Source organism: Hypanus sabinus, chromosome X1 (genome assembly GCF_030144855.1).
Source record: "Hypanus sabinus isolate sHypSab1 chromosome X1, sHypSab1.hap1, whole genome shotgun sequence".
In the NCBI taxonomy this organism is placed as follows: Eukaryota; Metazoa; Chordata; class Chondrichthyes; order Myliobatiformes; family Dasyatidae; genus Hypanus; species Hypanus sabinus.
The window spans coordinates 24,957,233-24,973,047 of record NC_082738.1 but is presented as its reverse complement, the minus strand read 5'-3'; the positions used below and the strand labels follow the sequence as shown (position 1 = coordinate 24,973,047).

Below are 15,815 nucleotides of genomic sequence, written 5' to 3'. Positions count from 1 at the left end.
TACAAGTAGATAGTCGTCTGTGTTTCATTTTAAAACTACCTTGTAACCACTGTTGATTTGTAACTCCAGAAACTAAATGAAAGAAAAGCATGGGAGCTGGGAAGTGTGTTTTTCTTTAGTGTGATGCTCACATATGATGTGGTGGCACAATGATGTATACTGTACCATTCACATACTTGTATATAACCAGTAATGAATTCTGTAAACAAAGAATGCTTACACAATATATTTACAATATTACTCAAATATTACTGGTATTAAATACACTACAACTGTCCTTAAAATGCTCACCCTACAGAGAGATGACACCTGACCAGTTTCATTGTCTCATACCAAATTCAGTATGGTCTCTCCTCTAGTTGGTACATCTATATATTATGTCAGGACTCCCTGCTGCATATACCTACAAATTCTATCCCATCTGACCTTTTGCAGTAAGGAGGTGTCAATCAATATCAGGGAAATAGCAAATTTTTTATTTTTGCACCTTTCCAAAATCTGCCTCACGATCTGCTCTGTAATGTCTGTGTTGCTATTGGCAGGGGGTCTAAAAAATGCTCCCAACAGAGTGATAGCTCCCTTCCAGTTTCTGACTTCCACCCACACTGACTCAGTAAATGATTCTTCTCTGTCATTCTTCCTTTTTGCAGCTGTGATACTCTCCCTGCACCATTTGAAACATCTAAACCTTGGAACATCCAGCAGCAATTCCTGTCCTTGTGACAGCCAAGTCTCTGTAATAGCCACATCACTGTGGTTCCATGTACTGTGACTCATGCTCCAAGTTCATCATAATTGTTCCTGATACTTCTTGCATTAAGACAGACATACTTCAACCTATCCAACTAACTGCAATTATGCCCTTTCCACTGCCTATTCTGCCCCACAGTCTCTACACGTCTCATCTACCTGAGTACAAACTGCCCCATTCTTTGACCTACCACTCTGGCTCCCATTCCTTGGCAAACTAGTTAAAACTCTTCCCAACAGCTTCAGCAAACCTGCCCACAAGGATATTGGTCCCCCTCAAGATCAGGTATAACCCATCCCTTTTGCACAGGTCACACTTTCCCCAGAAAAGATTTCAATGATCCACAAATCTAAAATCCTGCCCCCTGCACCAATTATTCTGCCATACATTCATCTGCCAAATCATCCTATTTTTGTCTTTACTGGCTCATGGCACAAGCAGCAATCCAGAGCTTACTATCCTCGAGGTCCTGCTTTTCAGCTTCCTACCTAGCTCCCTATATTCTCTCGACTTCTGGCTGCTCACCCAATTTGAATGCTGAGGAACCAATTTGAGTCATCCCTAACCCTGACCCTGAGGGGTAGGGAAGGCAACATACCATCTGGGAGTTTGTTTCACATCCAGAGAATCTCCAGTCTGTTCCCTTGACTGTTGATTTCCCCCAGTACTACAACTCTCCTCTTCTCCCACTACCCTACTGAGCCACAGAGACAGACTCTGTGCCAGAGACCTCATTGCTGTGGCTGTCCCCTGGTAGTTGTTCCTCCCAACAGTATCCATAGTGGTACACTTATTGAGGGGAATGGCCACAGGGACACTCTGCACTATCTGTCTATTCCCTATCCTTCTCGTGACAGTCACCCAGCTACCTGCCACCCGCAACTTGCGTGTGACTTCCTCCCTGCAGCTCTTATCTATCATCTCCTCTTACTCACAAGTGAGCAAGTCTACACACATCAGACATAGAAGCAGAATTAGGCCATTTGGTCAATCGAGTCTCCACCACCATTCCATCATGGCTGGTTTATTATCTCTCTCAACTCCATTTTCCTGCCTTCTCCCCGTAAAATTTGATGCCCTGATTTATCAAGAACCTATCGACCTCCGCCTTAAATATATCCAATGACTTGGCCTGCACAACTGTTTATGGCAACGAATTCTACAGATGCATCAACTTCTGGTTAAAGAAATTCCTCCTCTCTGTTCTAAATGGACATCCCTCGATTCTGAGGCTGTACGCTCTGGTCCTAGACTCCCCCACTATAGAAAACATCTCAATATCCGCTCTGTACCTTTCAATATTCAGTAGGTTTCAGTAAGATCCCCCCCCCCCCCCACCCCATTCTATACTCCGATAAGTACAGGCCCAGAGCCATCAGTTGCTCCTCATTTGTTAGCCTTTTCATGCCAGGGATCATTCTCGTGAATCTTTTCTGAACCACTTCCAATGCCAGCACATTTTTGCTTTGATAATGAGTCCAAAACTGCTCTCAATACTCCCAAGTGCAGTTTGACCAATGCCTTATAAATCCTCTGCATTACATCCTGGCTTGTGTCTTCTCATCCTTGCAAAATGAATGCTAACATTGCATTTGCCTCTCTTACCACCAACTCAACCTGCAAGTTAACCTTTAGGGAAACCTTCATGAGGACTCCCAAGTCCCTCTGCACCTTTGTTTTTTTAATTCTCCCCATTTAAAAAAAATAGTCCATGTCTTTATTCCTTGACCATGCACTTCCCTACACTATATCCCATATGCCACTTCTTTGTCCATTCCCCCATCCCAGTCCTTCTGCAGACACCCTGATTACTCAGCGCCGCCTGTACCTACATTATCTTCATAAGTGCATCTACCCAGATGCAGTTCTCACAGTCATAGCAATCAGATCTTCCACATCTTGCGTGAAGAGCACACCACCGACCTGGGATCCATTCTCACTGCTCTAGTTAGGCACTAATAAAGAAGTAAAGAAAAACTTGACAAAAACCACAACCCATCCTCTGTCTCTCCTCGTCAAATCCTCCTGAGCCAAAGCCTCAGCTCCCCGCTCTAACTCTATTCCACTCCAACAATGGCCACTCTGCTTAAAACAAATTACTTTTTACTGGCCCTTGCCAAATGCCTAAAAATCAAAGTTATCTCAAGTCCTGGAGAAGACTGGACAGGTCCCACTCACTTTTTAAATCTGGAGCAGAATCAGCAAGCAACAGCTTCCGAGTTTTCAAACTCCGCTTTATAGTGCAGGGGAGAACTGCAGTTCCTACGTGTAGCATTGTAAACTGTTGAGGAATCTACAATTTTTGTTTTTAAAAAGCTTTTTACTTTAGACAGTTGTTTGGTGTTGCTGTTAAGTTTATGGCAAAAGATTGTGGCAAAACCATTTCTGAATTCCAGGTGATTGTCAAATTTTAGTGATCCTCGAGCAAATGCCGAGATCTTGAAGAAATTGCAGATGAGATTTACTAGGCTGATACCAAGATTTTAAGCTGCTAGGAAAGACCAGAGTGAGTTGGGACAATTGTCAGGAGACATGGGAGTTTAAAGTTATGGAAAGTTGAGGTGAGAGAAATTGAGAAAAATATTTTTGTTGGACATTGTATAGGTAATCAGTGAACATAAGTATAAGATTGTTATCAAGAGAACAAGGGAAGAAGTTAGCCTACTTATTTTTCAAGTATCTTCTAAAACAGAAGTGGATAACATTGAAAAAGAAGAAAAGGGTGTGTTGGGAGGACAAGGTTTAGTGGATAGCCTCTCGTTTGACAGATCAGCACAGGTGTGGTAGGCTGAATGGCCTCCTTATACAGTGAAATTCTGTAGAATGTACCTTCCCTTTCAGTATCTCCAGGATTAAATTCACAAACTTGTTAATTTGTGTTTAAACTGAATATGTAGGAGCAGCAGAATATATTATTTGTAGCATAATTCTATGTTTCTGTATTTTTTTATCGTATCAATAACCAATGTTCTAATGTTGCTTATACTTTGTGAAAATGAAGTGGGTCAAATAAAGCAATAGATTCCTATTGTCTAAAAGTATACAATCAGACCTATTATTCTAGTTCTGAAGACGAATTTTGGATAATTCAATTTTTCTATGCAATTAGCCTGAAGATCTTGGCAATCAATTTGGACAGATGACTCTCAGTCGCCAGGGTTCTGCCGAAGCTCCTGAGACTACCTCTGCTGTATTTCAAACACCGGTGATGTCCCAACAGCCTGGCTACATCATAGCTTCACCAGGGCAGTCTCTCTCTGCTCCTCCGTATTCAACATCGGGACACCCCACTCCTCAGCAGGTGCTTCAGCCTCAGGGTTACATTCAGCCTCCCCAGCAGGTATCTTTTTATTCCACATTTTCTGGTGTTTGAAATGTAAGAGCAATTATTTGGTTCACATTGGTATTGTATACAATGATACAAATATCATCTGCATTTCCCTCAGTCAGGGTTTTCAGGTGAGTCTGCAAGTAAATATATTGCATGGTATACTAAAAAGGTCCTAGTTTTCATTTCTGACTTAGTGATCTTGGCAATAATAATAGTACTTTAATTATCTCTGGTGAGGCGAGGACCAAATTGGGCCCAAATTCTACTCCTAAAATTATCCAGCACCTCTTGCTGGAAAACAGATTTGGGTAATTGTTTGAGAACAGGTTCAACAATCTTTGATAATTTCTCTGGTCAAGTAGTCAACTGAACCTTTCTATCAAGGCTCATTCTGATCCTAATGGACAATTGCTTCTGTTAAAGCATATATTGCTGTTATTCTGCTCTTCTGGTTCTTTACAAGTTTGACCTGACAGGAAAATTGCTTCTGGTTTTCCATGTCAAGTTTATAATTTAAATCAAAGTTCAGACGCTGCTTGACATTGGAGCCAAATCTGCATATTTAAAGAATACCTCATCAGCTGAAGGCAGGTATCCATTTAATATTGAAATTGGTCAAGGCAGGAAAACTCTCCAGTATGTATATTTTAGCTGGTTCTCCCTGCTTTTCTGCAGGGTCAAAATAGATCTTAAAACTTCTGTGTTGGAAAAATTGAGTTGTATTTAATATTGTAAATTTATGATACTTACCACTTCTACTAGACTTTAAGATTTTTTAAGTTTCTTAACTATCTTGGTAGAGACTGGTTGGATCATTTGGTTTAACTCTTGCACCTGAGCTTTAATTCAACCCAAGATGATTGTGTTGAAAGTCTTCTGTATCTGCTGCATGCAAGGTTTCTATGTGAAGTGCTTTTTCAAAACCATTTGTGCAGGACAATCTGATGTTGAAAGCAGCATCTTGTATTTTTTAATCATGCTTTTAAAGATAACTATCCCAAGCAACTTAATAGAGTACTTTTAAACACAAATTTGATACCAAGCCATATAAGGTACACAGGCAAATGACCAAAAGTTTGGTCAAGAGAAATAGGTTTTAAGAACCATCTGAAGGAAATATAAGACCTTTGCATACAGGAAGAAAAATAATTAGTTACAGTATATTGTAACGACATCTCACTCAGAAAAATGAGAGAGCAAGTTATGCAAATTGCATTATTTACTGTGTGATAGGCTGAAGAATGTACTGTAGAGAGAATTTACATGTTTGTAAATACTCAATCTCAAACTCTGATGCTCTTGTCTTTAAACTGTATTTGTGCATATGGATGGTGCAACCTGGAACAGGTGGGCAGCCTCAGATGACAAACACCTCATTCCTTAGAAGTAAACTGTTGTAGTTCTGTTCAGCAGGGCAAGCTTGAAAGCATGGGGTTTGTGGAGATTGGAGGAGGATGCAATTCTTGTGGTACGTAGTCTATTTAAAAATATTTTTTGATATTTATGAATCTATTCAAATCCATAACTAAATTACAATGATTGCGTATATCTAACCAAGTAATTGTCTTAATGTGCTCATAATGTACCATGTGCTCTCTTCACAGAGCAAGACGAATGTACTCATTCAACACTGAAATTGGGGCATACAATTTACCAAGTAACAACCATCAACATCTCTGTTTCAGCCAGACACTAGCACACGTGCACAGTATAGCGGAAGTAACTCATTACATTGAGCGAGTTATGGCCAGATGCCCAATGTGGTGTATGCCCTTCATCAAGTGCTCACTTTGGGGCCTGCCTTAACACAGAGACTAGCAGAACACAAAAACAGTTTCACTTTGAAAGGATAATCTGGATCCTGCAGAAGTTCAGCACCTAAAAATGCACTGTCATCTTCCACATGATAGAGATGAAATTACAATTGTCTGCAATGTAGTTTGTAAAAGATCATGTGAGTTGTTCCTGCTTTAGGGACTGATTATTCATGACTATATATTAGAAGCGCATTGTTCATAGGAGTTTCAAATTGCAGTCAAGCCTGCTTCAATAAGTTTGGAGTCCACTTAAAATTAGTCACGAGGGAAGGATACATTCAGCCCATGAATGCCCACTGATCTATGTTCAGACAGACAGCAGACATCTTGAAATGCTGCCCTGCAGGGCATGTGAAGGCTGCAGCAGAAACAACTGAATGAGCACAAAGGATGTGCTGTCGTTGAAAGTATTGATTGTTGCAACCAAAGCAGTAAAGAGCCTTGGCAGTGATCCAGTTAGTTATTTCCAGATATGTACAGCAACTCAACTGTATTCCCTACAGCTTATCAGTTAATTGTGGAATCACCTACTGTGCGACTGAACTGGGAGTCAAACTTACTAGCACTGTCTATGTAGAAGCAGTATCAGAAATTTACAATAAATAAAGACAAAGACATTAAGCAAGCCCATTGAATGGTTTATTGCCACACAACTGAATAAAATGTATTCACTAATAATTTTGCAGTCTGCAATTCTTCATTGTGCAGATTAGGTGGAGAAGAGCATTAAGCAGCTTCCATTTAATACTGCACCTTCAATATAATCATTAAAAAAAAAGTTCAAAGGCAACTTGAGGGAAGGTTATTAAATAAAATGTGATCCTGAGCCACATAAGGGAAAATGACTGAAAGTCTGGACAAAGAAATTTTAAGAACTTCTTCAAAGTGAGGGACTTAAGAGAATTCTACAATTTTAGGATTTAGCACCTGTAGCTGCCATTGCAGGTGGAGCCATTAATATTGGTGACAAGGAATAGGAATTGGAGGAGCACATTGAGAATTATAGGGATGGAGGAGGTTGTAGAGGTAGGGATTGAAAAAGCCATGGGTGGCTTTGTAAATAACATTTTAAATTGGGCATTGCTCATAACTGAGTAGGTCAGTAAGTGTGGGTGTGATGGGTGAATGTGGGATTTGGTGCATGGTAGGTCAAGATGAGCAGTGTGTTGGATGACCATGGAGGATAGAGATTGCCTAGAAATATGTTGAAGTAGGTATGGCAAGAGGGTTGACCTTAATGTACATGTTTAAGTAATGCTACTGAGTGGCAGCAAGTTATTAAGAAATAGAAAGCCAGGAATATATTCTTTGGGACCTGCAGAAGTGAGAGTGTGTGCCTGGGAAGTGAATCCCTTGCTTAGGGCTTATTTGGTTGTGTCTGAATAGACAAGAATGGGATCAGGCAACTTTGTTCCTATCCAGCTGGATATAGAGTGGATTGAGGAAGACTGGTAGTCACCTGTGAACACAGCTGCAGGTAGCTCGGATTGGGAAGGCTTAAGTGGCTAATTTTGCCACAATGACAAGATTAATGGTATTAATATTGATGGTAGTCTAATGGGAAGAATCCAGCAGTGAAGTTCTGGGAAAGATGGCTGCGAATCCAAGAAGCTGCAACGTGTTCAGGGACAGAGAGGAAATGGAGGCTCAAGATTTTGAATAGACAAAAAGATTAAGGGGATTTTGAAGAGAGGGGAAGTACCTTGGGGGAGAAAAGATGGATACAGTTTCTTGAGAATAAATTCAGTGGAGAGGCAGGTGAGTTCAATGGACAAGTTGAGCTTGAAGAGAGTATTAGGGGGATGGGAGTGGAATCAGAAAGATCAGCATGTATGACAAATGTAACCTTAGGTATTTGACCTGATGGGTTGTGATGAGGACAGTTAACTTCAGTGCTCCTTACGCTTAATTTTTTTTAAAGTTTGAAGCATAGCAGCAAAGAATGGGATCCTAATATCATCTTTGCCAAGTTCCAAGTAGCACCATAGGCAGCAAATGGCTTCCAGCAGGTACAATAGTCTCAATGCCAGTTTTAGTGTTGGAGCAGAAGTGCATAAAGTGGCAAGGGGCAAATACAGTGTCCTGGCAGGCAAAAAAAGGATATAAAGAGGCTGGATCCTTATAATGCCTGATGAATGACAGGAATTCCCCTGCTAGGACACAAATACATTTTACTCTAGACCTTGGATATGTATATTAAAAGCAGAGACTTGTGGAATACAGGCAGCAACTGCAGAAAGTGAGACACAGTCCACATTTTAGATCAACTTTGTTGCATCAGAACCCGACCATTAAAATTGAGGGCAGCAGTGATTTTCTTTTGCTCATGTAGATAGCTGAAGGGTTCCATGGATTAGGTAGCAGCGCTTCTCGGTATTATTGTTGCTCGAGAACTTTTGTGCACTTTTCCTCAACATTCTTTGGGTGACGATTATATCTGCTGAGTCTTGTACAATAACTGTGTCCCTATTCCATCACAATATATTTGCCAATGACTGGTTCATGATGTTCTCTGACAGAAAGTTCAGTGAACTTTCCAGATATTTTAAAATCTTTCCTTAACCTAAGAGGAATAACAAGCCTTAGTTTCAAAATTGACTCCAGTTACTGAATCGCACATGATTATTACTAATATAGCTTTAAGATACGCAAAGTAGCACACATTTGTTACCTTGTTCTGTTCTTGGAGCAGCCATGAAGTTTGAGGTATAAGCTTGATTCTTTCAGGTAGTAGGAGTATGTTGAAAGCTCTTAAGAGAATTTTAATGACATCATTTCTACTTGCAATATCAACCATGTGGCTGTTAGGCAGATGAAACACCAGCCCCAGGTTCACTTCTCATTGCACGTTATTTTGAAATAAAAGATCTTCACCGTAGAAATCTTGGGAGTTCTCCCCCAGCAGCCCTTTGAGAATACCACCACCCAGACAGCAGAGGTTCAAGGCGATAGCTTATTTCCAACTTCTAACAGACAACTGGCCTTGCCAGTGATCTCCAGGCATTCAGAAGAATTTTTTTTTGAGGAGGTCAAACTATGCAAACTTGCCTGCTTGATTTGATGTTGCAGATGATTCAGAAGGAAAACTTTAATGAAAATCATTAGTGCTTTAATGCTGAACTTTTTGAGCTAGAAAGTCATTAACATAGCTCTTTAAAACAATAGGTTTTGTTGGATAAAGTGGTGAGCCAGTTTTGCCAGCAGTTAAGGGCACCTCATCGCCCTTCAGAAAGTCTACCTCCTTTTCAGCAGTTTTTCGTTTGTTCTCACTAATGCTTCTGCTGTAAAGCTCTACTAAATGACTTCAACAGCTGAGTTACACATAATATTTGTCACTGGTTTGAAAAATGGTAAATGTTTATGTACTCTGAGAACTCCAGGTTTTACAAAACTCCCTTTCCCTTGAAATTGTTTTGTTTGAAGGGCCAACACTCAAGCTACATTCTCATCCTCACTCAGATTTGTGTTCTGCAACTCAAGTACAGCCACACTGTGTACTTTAGCTATTTTGTCTGTGGAAACCAGGCTTACATTGACTCTTAGCTTCATAACTTCAGGACCATTCCAAGCCACTGAAGCTGATCTCTGCCACACTTCATGATTTGCTGTTCACTGCTTTATTGGGGAGGTCACCCAAGCTCCACACACAAGGAGCAGGTACTTCATCAATTATTTTTTTTCTTCCAGTCCCCAAGAACAGGCAGTGTGGCACAGACATGTCTACATTGCAAGCTTCCCCATGTACAGGTATTGTACAGTGACTGCACTCATGACCCTTTCAGAGACCTCCCTGAAATATCCTGCCAGGAGCAGTGATTGTACAAAGGGACTGTGTAGAGCATTCCTCATGTGGTCACTGTCCTGCACCAGTCTGGTTGTTCTCACTCTTGGGAGCATGCATTCATTCTGTAGCAATGCACTCTGAAGAATGATGCTTGTACTGTGGTGTGTCACTTGGCTGCAACATTGCACCTGAGGGTCTACATGCTGACAATTGTAAGGATTTCCAAAGCATGAAGAGAAAATATCCCATTGAAACCAGCACTGTCAGTTTCAGTGTGGCATCACATGGGAACCCAACAGCTCTTTCCCTTTTTCAGTTAAATTCTCAGTGTGACTACAAATCTGTTTTAATGCCAAAAAAAAACATGAAACATTTTCTCAAACTCTATCTTCGGGCATGTTTCCCATCTATTTGCTAGTACTACCTCTAAAAAAAAAGTAGGGCAACTGAAGTCCTGAGTGCAGTGCTGGAGTTCTTACACGGGCCACTGATGCACGATAGTTATTCATTACAAATTTTGTAAAAATTCTCTTGACAGCATTTTATTGGTTTTCTTTCTGTTTCTTTTGCCAGTAGAATTCTTAATTTTTGGTTGTTTCTTGCACTTAAATTACATCATACAGTGTATATGATTTAATATAAACAGAGTGGAAAGTGCTTGAGGACCAAAACTATAGGTGTTATTGCACCTTGGGTGTTACGGCCTGGATTGTTGTCTAATTTCAAACTGGGATCTGTTAGATCACGTCTAACACCACGTGGTGTTATAGGAAGAAAAAGTCCATGTGGTGTTCGACTAGGACTAGGTGTAGAATTAGAGTAAATTATATTATCCAGTAAACAAACTGTGAATCTCTGAAATACCTTAAAAAGAGATGTTTTGCTTTGAACTTGTTTGCTGTGTAACCAAAACTATGTAGTCAGCCTTGATGTGGATTATGTAGTCTGAGTTTGCTATTTGCTATGCATGTATCCTAAAAATGTAGAAGACAATGGTGTGTTAATGAGAGGTAGCTAAAGAGATGTAGATTAGAACATGATTAAGTCACAAAGTATTAAGAATGTAAACTTGCTATTTCTAGAGAATGAAATCTTAAGAATGTAGAAGACAATGGTGTGTTAATGAGAGGTAGCTAAAAGATGTAGATTAGAACTATACGGTGGTACGTGTAATACGCAACTATAGATCGATTACATATGCTAATGCAACTGGACCAGGAGATTGCTATAAAAAATGCTGTGTCCAAAGGATCGGTGGGCAATCAGCGACTAGCTCAATGACTGTCTCAGCTTTGATTTGCAAATTAAAGTTTAACCCTTCTTGAAGAATCTTCTGCATCTCTTGGTCATTTCTGGGGCACGAGAAACCACGACAATCGCTCCACATGAATCCAGATGTGCCAAAAGGCGCTTCTCTTACTACCCCAGCTTCAAGACGAGCTGCCGTAGAGTTGTGCTGTTCACCGTTTGAAGGATTGTCACTCCTATAAAGGTGAAGCCTTTGTTGTGCCAGTTTCTTCTCAGCCACAGTTTCTCAGGTTGTTGTGTCAGGATCTCTTGCACGTAGAGCATCATACATTTATCCCTGTGGGCATAAAGTCTCAAATCAGCAGCAGTGGCTTCATCATATAGCAACAGTATTCCAAGCTGCCAGCTGTTATTACATGGATGTGAGGCAGCACTGGTTGATCAGATCAGGCTAATTTCTGCACCCATGACTGCTTAACAGAGGAAATATGTCTCCACCTGGATGCTTACCAGATGTTCACTGTTATGAAGGTGGAGTTGCCACCTCCACCTTCATAAGATTTTGCAATCTAGTTTATGCAGAAGACCTTGATTAGTAACATTAATTTAATTGATAAATTCTCTCCATATATTTGACAATTCTACATTTACTCTAATCTTTACCTCGCATGCTGGTGTTTTGCTATTATGTACAATTAATATTGCACTCTTTAAAATTGCATCTGTAGTGTCCCCTTTATTGTGACTGGCAGTCATTTAAGAAACTGCTACTTCACTTGATTTTGCACTTGATGTCAACAAGCTCTCTAACCCTGCTTTTCTCATGTCATTTCCCATTTGATTTAGAGATAGGGATTCCCATTTGCAAGTTAAGGATCCAGTACCATTTTTGCTTTCCACATAAAATCAGCTGAGTGACCATTAGTTTTATCAGATCAATTTTATAATCCCAGACTTGCATCTATGATTTGGTGAATTAACAATAAAAAATACAGAGTCTTTTTAGAAAGAGCAAGCTTTTTATTGCTTCATTCAGATTCTTGATAAAACTATTAGTCTGGGAAGCCTGGGAACTTGGGTCCTAAATCAAATTGTAAATGTTGAATGGTATTTTTGGCAAGTGATGAATAAGGTCAATTGATGAGTAGAAGAGTGGGAAAAATATTTCCCCCCCCCCCAAGAAGTTTTTCCTGATTTATTGTTTTACAACATTGAATCACAGTAGATTTAATTTGGCTTTTTTGACACTCATCAACAGAAAAGACTCGTGTCAGAGTGAAAACAAATTTCTATAAATTGGTCTAAAATGTTACAATTAATAATCGATTATTTTGTGCTTGCATAGTTACTTATCCCCTTCAAGTCAGTACTTAGTAGATACAACTTTGGCAGCAATTACAGCCTTGAGTCTGTGTGGATAGGTCTCTATCAGCTTTGCACATCTGGACACTGCAATTTTTCCCCATTCTTCTTTACAAAAAACTGCTCAAGCTCTGTCAGGTTTCATGGGGTTCGTGAGTGAACAGCACTTTTCAAGTCCAGCCACAAATTCTCATTTAGATTGAGGTCTAGACTCTGATTTGGCCACTCCAGGACATTAACTTTGTTGTTTTTAAGCCATTCCTGTGTAGCTTTGGCTTTATGCTTGGGGTCATTGTCTTGCTGGAAAACAAATCTTCTCCCAATTCACAGTTCACTTGCAGACCGCATCAGGTTTTCCTCCAGGATTTCCCTGTATTTTGCTGCATTCATTTTACCCTCTACCTTCACAAGCCTTCTAGGGCCTGCTGCAGTGAAGCATCCCCACAGCATGATGCAGCCACTACCATGCTTCATGGTAGGGATGGTATGTTTTTGATGATGTGTGGTGTTTGGCTTATGCCAAAAATAGCGTTTAGTCTGATGGCCAAAAAGCACAATTTTGGTTTCATCAGACCATTGAACCTTCTTTCAGCTGACTTCAGAGTCTCCCACATACCTTCTGGCTAACTCCAGCTGATATTTCGGACATTTTTTTCAGCAGTGGCTTTCTCTTTGCCACTCTCCCATAAAGCAACAGTTGTATTCAGAGTCTTTCCCACCTCAGCCACTGAAGCTTGTCACTCCTCCAGAGTTGTCATAGATCTTTTGGTGGCCTCCCTCATTAGTCCCCTTCTTGCATGGTCACTCAGTTTTTGAGGGTGACCTGCTCTAGACAGATTTACAGCTGTGCCATATTCTTTCCATTTCTTGATGATTGACTTAACTGTTCTCCAAGGGATACTCAGTGACTCAGAAATTTTCTTGTATCCATCTCCTGACTTGTGCTTTTCAATAACTTTTTCATGGAGTTCTTTTGTTTTCATGGTGCAGCATTTGCTACATTCAATTGAAACATCTTAACTCCACACAGGTGATCTATATTTAACTAATTGTGTGACTTCTGAAATCAATTGGCTGCACCAGTGATGATTTGACGTGTCCTGTTAAAGGTGGTGAACCCTAATGCAATCAATTATTTTGTGTTTTATATTCGTAACTAATTTAGATAACTTTGTAGAGATCTGTTTTCACTTTGACACGAAAAAATCTTCTGTTGATCAGTGTCAAAAAACCTAATTAAGTCCACTGTGATTCAATGTTGTAAAACAATAAAACATGAAAACTTCCAAGGGGGGAGTTGAATACTTTTTGTAGGCACTGTATTTCTGTGTATATCATAATAATCAGTTCCAGAACCTATCCACAGTAACATGTGATCATCATTGAAAATGAGGCAATCATTGAGCATTTCACAACATATAGTGCAGGATGAATGTCACAAATTTTTTTTTAGCCATGTTGTATGTATACAGTACTTGAAGTAAACTAAATGGTCTATTCCATTATACTGCTGTAAAACAAAGGACCAGACGCTTCTGGAAGTGCAAATTTGAAACTATGATGAGGTTTGAGCCATAGCTAAGGGCTTCAGAAAACTTTGGGGTTGAAAAGAAAGAAAAGCAAGCTGCATATGTGGTCTGGAAATAGACCAATTCATTGAAGTTATAGAGAGTGAAAATCTTGAGTTCTTTCAAAAGGTAACCGATCCACTGTGGACATTTTCATCATTCACATTTATTGTACAGTTGTATTTCTTGTTACTGTTAAAGAATAGCAGTGGCTTTAGTCTGGTATGTGCAGCAATATCAACATTTCATAGTCCTGAAGGCCACAGCAGAAATAGAAACAGAAACATAGAAAACCTACAGCACAATGCAAGCCCTTTGCTCCACAAGCTGTGCCGAACATGTCATTACCTTAGAAATTTCCTAGGCTTACCCATAGTCCTCTATTTTTCTAAGCTCCATGTACCTATCCCAAGAGTCTCTTAAAAGAACCTATCATATCTGCCTCCACCACCTCCACTGATCCAAGGAGAAAAGGCCGAGTTCACTCAGCCTATTCTCATAAGGCATGCTCCCCAATCCAGGCAACATCCTTGTAAATCTCCTCTACACCCTTCATGGTTTCCACATCCTTCCTGCAGTGAGGCGACCAGAACTGAACACAGTACTCCAAGTGGGGTCTGACCAGGGTCCTATATAGCTGTAACATTATCTCTCGGCTCTAAAACTCAATCCCACAATTGATGAAGGCTGATGCACCATATGCCTTCAGTCAACCTGATTTGGTTATATATAAATAGCTGAATTTGTTGTCAGTTAATGCTGAATTGGCAAGGATAGTACCAGCAGCTTGTATGTAATGCAAGTGGTCTACTGGAATTTGTGCAAAATGCATGGCAGTTTATTTTGCATGTAAATGATTTAGAAAGGCTTGTCTGACATTGTTTGGCCAGCCATTTAAAGTTATTTATTGAATTTCATTAAGATCTCTTGGTTAAATAACTGACACTTTTCTAGCACCCCATTTACTATTGACTTTTATATATTAAAATAGACTCTGGCATGTTTCATTGCGTACACAAAATAGTCTCTGGTGGAACTAAAAGCTTACATTCCTGAGTATCATCGATTCACAAATGTGTGATGTTCTTTTGACTTTCTAGATTGAGAATAGTAATTAATTCCCTTAAAGTAACAGTCTCAAAAGTCAACTGGATTATTTTGTTCCCTTTCTCTTTTTGCAGATACCAGTCTCATATTATCCCCCTGGGCAGTACCAAAGTTCCAACCAGCAGTATCGTCCTCTCTCCCAGGTTCCTTACAACTCTCAGCGCAGTCAACAGCTGCCTCAGCCAGCGCAACAAACAGGTTAGTGAAGTACATTGCTTACAAACTTAAGATAATTTGAAAAGTTCCAGCTGACATAGATATCAAAGCATTTGCTCTGAGAATGCCTCCCAAGCCCAAAACCTGTACTACCAAGAAGGACAAAGGTAGCAAGTGCATGGGACCACCACCACCCGTAGGTTCCCCTCCAAGTTGCACATCATCCAGGAAATATTTTGCCATTCCTTCACTATCACTGGTTCGAAATTCTGGAACTCTTCCCCAACAGCACTGTGGAAGCACTGTCACCAGAAAGACTGCTAGTGTTCCACAGGGTGGCTCAGCACCACCTTCTCAAGGCAATTAGGAATAAGCAGTAAGTGTCAGTGGTGCCCATATCCAGAAAGATTAATAAATAATAAAAAACCCTTAGTCACACAGAAAATTTTCATTAAATCACGTTAACCTCTAGAAATCAGCTGTTACTCTTCAATAAAGCTATTCTTCAACTTTGTTGATGTGTATAAATGTATATGAAGTTGTTCCTCAGTCTTTTTATTGAGCTTTCAGTGGCCACTTTTTTCCCATTCATTTTCTTCTATGTTTGGAGTCCTTCATACTGTTCCATGGAGAAGTCTTGCCTCAGTGTCATTTTGCAAGGAAAAATCATGTGTAACAACTTTTCCTGATT

At 40.0% G+C, this 15,815-nt stretch overlaps 1 protein-coding gene across 6 annotated transcripts in view; it reads left to right on the top strand.

The window, feature by feature from the left end:
• The window catches only part of LOC132384710 (R3H domain-containing protein 2), a 302,458-nt gene that overhangs the window by 247,546 nt on the left and 39,097 nt on the right, over positions 1-15,815 (top strand). For 5 of the 6 annotated variants that reach the window (XM_059956098.1, XM_059956097.1, XM_059956094.1 and 2 more), the window contains 2 exons: positions 3,861-4,091; positions 15,043-15,166. In XM_059956098.1, the coding sequence (XP_059812081.1) occupies positions 3,861-4,091; positions 15,043-15,166 (355 nt within the window). The remainder of the gene's footprint in view (positions 1-3,860; positions 4,092-15,042; positions 15,167-15,815) is intronic. The other variant, XM_059956099.1, reaches the window with a different exon arrangement.